Genomic DNA, 6,000 nt, shown 5'->3' on the forward strand with positions numbered 1-6,000 from the left:
CCCAACTCACCATCACTGGACCATAAATTCCACAGGAGCAGAGGCCACATCTGGTTTTACCCATCTTTGTATTTCCTGACAGAGACAGCCTTCCACGTTGTGGAAATTTAGTGATTAAGAGCACAGACTCAGCCCAGACAGCCTCGCTTCATGTCCCAAGCAAGAGTACTGGAGTGGGTTGCCATTTCCTACTCCAGGGAATCTTCCTCATCCAGGGACCAAACCCACATCTCCTGAATTAGCAGGTGGATTCTTTCCACTGAGCCACCTGGGAAGCCCAAATGCTCTTACACCTTTCCTCTTTCAGATGTACCCTTGAACTATTTTTTCAGGTTCAAAAAAAAAAAAAAATCCTGTTGGCATTTGCACTGGGATTTTTTTCATATATATCTATAAATTGAAGGAAGAAAATGATCATTTAAAAATACTGTGTCTTAAGTGAAGTGAGGTGATTAATATAAAGACTTCAGCACAATGTCTGACATATAAAGTATTTAATAAGTGTTAGCTATTCCTAAGAGCAGTGTATGGACCTTCATTTATAGACATCTATTCTTAAAAGATAAGGATCACTAATTAGAAAGGAAATCAGGCTTACGTGTCTTATTGGGGTTGATATGCTGCTTCAGTACATCAACAGTGCCCAAACTAACCACAAGGCGCCTGCCAAACCAGAAAGAGACCACAGGCCCGTATCTCTCATGCAGGTTAACCAGGAACTCATGCAAACTTCCACTGTTCACAATATCTGGAAGATTACCATCTCTGAAAAAAGAGCAATATTTGACAAAATAATTTAATATGGGAGAATCAGAAAAACAAAAATACTAGTTGATTCTGAATGAACTGTGTCAACAGATTAAAACAAAGATAAACGAAAATCAAATTATTGCAAAATCCAAAACTCTATTATATTTGACTTTTCACTTTCGGTAGCCACATTTAGATAGGAATTTGTCTGGTATTTTGAGAATTTATAACACTTCACATCAACAAAGCTGCACAAGGAACATCTGACTTAAGACACTGGAAAATGATCCAATTTTGCAGCACCTCATTTGAGACAGCAATGGATACCACCACTGGCTATTAAATCATAGGCGAATTTAAATCAGTTATGGCAATTTTTTATTCCATCTTAATCCTACCTTTCTATTTCCAATACTCTCTGGCTAGGGGAAGTGAAGGAAATTAAAGGTTTTGATTTATACAGGCTTCCTTTCATTTATTAACAAAGTTTAGGTGGTATGCCCAAACACAAGTTTAAAGAAAACAAAGGGACTAAATAAACTGAGTAATCTAAAGATATGGTTTAGTTTTCATCCAAAAATTAACAGCTGACTTTACCTGATTTAAAAAAAACCAAAAAGCCAACTCACTTTTCTTCTGTTGGAGTAATGCCTGGAATTCCTGCAGCTTGTCTGGAAGCCTTAGAGAAAAAAATTTAATAATTTAGTATAATGAATGATCATATATCCCATAAGTCAGATGTGTTTTGCCAAGATATGTGCAGGACCTTAAATGATGGTTATTCAATTTGGTTGAATTTCAGAGATTATTTCTATATTAAAACACAAAAACTGAAAAGAATTATCCTAATATTCCTCCTCTCTGTCAATTAAACTAAGGTGTCTGAAGAATTTAACATCCATTATATATCAATCAATATATAAAATCAAGTACATTTTTCTTTGCTCTTGAGACTGTAAGTGGTCTCGTCTGGCTCGGCTTTCAAAAAATTTAATGTCATTATTGTAATAGTATCATTCTTAAAATAGTTCTCCTCTTTCAAGTCAAAGAATTTGTCAAAATACAAAGTGATATTCATCTTTTGGGGCTTCCCAGGTCAGCATAGTGGTAAAGAATCCGCCGGGCTTCCCTTGTGGCTCAGCTGGTAAAGAATCCACCTGCAATGCACAAGACCTGGGTTCAATCCCTGGGTTGGAAAGATCCCCTGGAGAAGGGAAAGGTTACCCACTCTAGTGTTTTGGCCTGGAGAATTCCATGGACTGTATAGTCCATGAGGTCGCAAAGAGTCAGACACGACTGAGTGACATTTACTTTCAAGGACTCCACCTGCCAGCGCAGGAGACATGGGAGACTCAGGTTTGATTCCTGAGTTGGGAAGATCCCCTAGAGTAGGAAATAGCAACCCACTCCAGTACTCTTGCCTGGAAGATTCCATGGACAGAGGGGACTGGCAGGCTACGGTCCATGGGGTCACAAAGAGTGGGACATGATTGCACAAGTGAGCACACACACACATTCATCTTTTGTTTTAATGTAGTTGTCATTATCAAGGTTACACAGTCAGAGAGATCACCGGGTATACAAATAAACAACAAAACAATTTATAGCAAATTGTTAAAGTGACAACCTCTGAAGAAAGAACTATAAAAAACTTGGGGGGAATTTTAATTTTTTACAATTTTGTACTGGGTTTATGGTTACTGTATTTAGAGGTTAGTGGGTTTTTTTTTTTTTTTTTTTTTTTTTTACAACAAGCATATCACTTTTAAAATAAGACTTCTCATAATTTTTAAATTAGCTAAATATCTATAGAAAAAATAACCTAAAATATTCAAGTTTAGAATCAATTCTGAATTTTGTCTATGATTTTAACTAGCTATTAATCAGAGTTTGGCATTCTGCCCCCTTTCCCCCCTACTTAACATTATATAAATAAATATTTATTTGAACATTTAAAGTTTAAACTGTCTTCCATTACATATTCAGAATTGCATAATCATGTTCCTACCATAGGCTGTAAAACATCTAGGCTATTTCTTTCATTTTCTCATTGTTACAGGTAGTACCATGAAAATCACTGTACAGCTTTACTTTTTTCCTCCTTTGGATTAAGTATGCCAAGAGGTATACTAAGTTCAACAGTACTAATGAAGGAGTTTTACAGTGTCTACCACATACTACAAGAATACTATCTAGATGGGTTAAATGCAGTTAAACTTGCATTTAACTGATGACAATGAAACCTACAATCTAAGATTTTGTCCTACAGTCTCATCAACAATGTAAACTTGTCAAGTTTAACATATAAAAAGTGGGGGAAAGAATGGAACGAACTCTGTAATTAAACTCAGTGATACTAAAAAAGAAAAAAAAAATACTTGTTATTTTCTAGGTTGAAATTATTAATGACTGAAGTAAGCTTCCTGACTTCTCTTCAAACATGGTAGATTGACAACACTCATCATCAGTGATCCCTTCCTGAAATCCCACAAAATGAAAGTGAAGAAATAAAAAAGGACAAAATAAGGATAAAGAGAATGGGAGAGGAGGCACCAGTGGATGAATAATCGGAACAGTTTTCTTGGAAGTGTTAAGCTGTTGGAGCACTGATGAGTTGACCTTGAGAGGCTGCCTCTGGGGTCTGAGGATTCCCACAGGAGGCAATCAGATTTGTACTTGTAACCAGAAAGGTGGAGTAAGATGCAAGACTTTAACAATAAGAAAAAGTCAGTATACAGATCCATCAGACAGCATTCTTGTGACTGCCATCCTTCTGGAAAGAGACCTTGAGATTCCAGATTCAGAAACAACAGGCTGGTGGGTGGCATCCCTGATAATCTTAAGGGAAAACTGTTTCCAACCTAGAATTTTATACCATGCCAAGCTATCATTCAAGTGTGAAGCTAGAAAAGATAGATTTTCACACAAGCGAGATTTCAAAAAATTTTTCATGCACACTCCCTCAAGAAATTATGGAAAATGAAATAAAAAAAAAGAAATTATGGAAAATGATGCACTGCAGCAAATAAAAGAATTTAAACAGAAAGAGACAGAGAGATTCATGTGGCACCCAGGAAATAGGGTATACAAATAGGCAAAAAGCATCAATTGTGATTTTTTTTTCCCATAAAAATAAATACAAGCAGAGACATTACTTTACCAACAAAGATCTGTCTAGTCAAAGCTATGATTTTTCCAGTAGTCATGTATGGATGTGGGAGTTGGACTATAAAGAAAGCTGAGCACCAAAAAATTGATGCTTTTGAACTGTGGTGTTGGAGAAGACTCTTGAGAGTCCCTTGGACTGCAAGGAGATCCAATCAGTCCATCCTAAAGGAAATCAGTCCTGAATATACATTGGAAGGACTGATGCTGAAGCTGAAACTCCAATCCTTTGGCCACCTGATACAAAGAAGTGACTGACTGGAAAAGACCCTGATGCTGGGAAAGAGTGAAGGCAGGAGAAGGGAAAAACAGAGGATCAGATGGTTGGACGGCATCACTGACGAGATGGACGTGAGTTTGAGCAGGCTCCGGGAGTTGCTGATGGACAGGGAAGCCTGGTGTGCTGCAGTCCACGGGGTCACAGAGTCGCACATGACCAAGTGACTGAACTGATGTCTTCGAATATCTGAACGAGCTCACTGAATAGCATTCTGACAGAGACGCTGAGATACTTGCCCCAAACTACTGACAGGCACAAGTAAAGAACCTCTATGCAAGAACGAAGTACAACCGCTATATTCTGTTAACTGCCCTGATGCCACATAGCTAAAGGAAAACAGCTGAGGAAAAACACAGCCATGCTGCCTAGTCTTATTTTACTTTTATGAATCTCAAGTGAGATGCCTGGAAATCTCATTTCCCTACTCCCTCACTCTCCTGACCTTCTAGACGGCTATTTCTCAGAAAACAAAGACACACTGCAAGTTCCAGATTGGGTAGCTCTAACATTCCAATCAAATTCATTTACCAGCAAGAATATTTAAGGTGTTCTGTCAATATCAGCGATGTGTCTGCATTATTCTGTTGCTTTACAACTTTTCCTACAAAACCACCACCTTGCTTTGTAGATGATTCTTCATCCACTAGCTTCTTTGTTTTCAGAAGCATCTTTTGAGGCTGAAGAAGGTAAGCAGAGAAAAGTCAGAATGAGTTTCAGAGATACAGCACTTGGCTGTATGCTCCTTCCACGACCCCTTTAGCATGTGAGGCCCAAGAGGAACAAGACCCGGTCCGGCCTTTAAGGACTTTAGATTTCAGGAATGAAAGTCGAAAGACAGACGGAAAAGCAGGCGACAAAAGAAACACTGGGGGAGAATCCTTGGGAATGGGTAAAGGCGACGAGCAGGCTGGAGTCTCCTCTCAGCCACACTAGAAAATGGAAGTGGGGTGGGCACAGTTACTGCCCGAAAGCCACCGAAGCACTGCGGACCCGCCCTCATAGCGCCGCGGCGAGGACAGGGAGGCCGGGCCCGCGAAGCAGCCCTCAGGCCCCTGCGGCCGCGCCCGCTCCGCCGAGCCTCCGTCCGGGCAGCTCTCGGCGTCCGAGGGTGGTCGAGCCTCCCGCCCTGCTCTGCCTTCAGCGCCGGCCGCGCGCGCCCGCGAGGCGTCACGTGTTCCGGGCGCGGGACAGAGCGGGAGCGGGAGCTGGCGCCCTCCCCCGGGGCCCGTGCCCTGCGGCCCGCCGCGGGCGGCGCGACGTGGATGCGGGCGGCGGCCGGAGCCCGTGAGGGCCGGGACGGCGGTTACCGGGTAGAGGTAGAGCACCGCTCCCACCAACGCCAGCAGGAAGGTAACAGCGAAGATCGCGAAGTCCAACATGGTGCCTCCGCCCGGGAACCACGTCCCAGTTCCGCGCCCCGCTGCAGCGTCTCAGCCTGGCGGGACCCCAGGGCCAGAGGGGCGGGCCGGGCGCCCGCGGGACTTGCGAGCGAAGAGGTCGCCCGGGCGTGGCCGGGGCCGCTGGGGGCGTGGCCGGGGCGCTGGGGGCGTGGCCTGGGCCGCTGGGGGGCGTGCCGTGGTCTGCCCTGCGGTCGGGCGCCGGGAAACAGGGAGACCCGAGGCGGTTTCCGGCGGATTCGACTCCGAACACGCCCACGACTCCCGGACCCAGTTGCTGGAGGAAGAGGGACCCCGCCTTCTAGAAAACGTTAGGAGTTATCGTCCTAGCCAAGCGTTTTCCAAGTGGGTTTAAAATACATATAACAAAAATAGCTCAAATTAATCGTTGTTGTTGCACGTCTGGAT

The 6,000-nt window shown here is 43.0% G+C and overlaps 1 protein-coding gene across 2 annotated transcripts in view; it reads right to left on the reverse strand.

Annotated features, from left to right (window-relative positions):
* Window positions 1–5,705, reverse strand: part of LOC122698783 (cytochrome P450 20A1) — a 45,198-nt gene extending 39,493 nt beyond the window's left edge. Inside the window, exons 1-3 of one of the 2 annotated variants that reach the window (XM_043910360.1) lie at window positions 5,503–5,705; window positions 1,380–1,429; window positions 599–765 (exon numbers count right to left, since the gene is read on the reverse strand). In XM_043910360.1, the coding sequence (XP_043766295.1) occupies window positions 599–765; window positions 1,380–1,429; window positions 5,503–5,574 (289 nt within the window). In that variant the 5' untranslated portion in view covers window positions 5,575–5,705. Of the gene's footprint in view, window positions 1–598; window positions 766–1,379; window positions 1,430–4,723; window positions 4,993–5,502 lie in introns of those variants that run through there. The other variant, XM_043910361.1, reaches the window with a different exon arrangement.
* Window positions 5,706–6,000: the final 295 nt, after the last annotated feature.

Source organism: Cervus elaphus, chromosome 8 (assembly GCF_910594005.1).
Source record: "Cervus elaphus chromosome 8, mCerEla1.1, whole genome shotgun sequence".
Taxonomy (NCBI): Eukaryota; Metazoa; Chordata; class Mammalia; order Artiodactyla; family Cervidae; genus Cervus; species Cervus elaphus.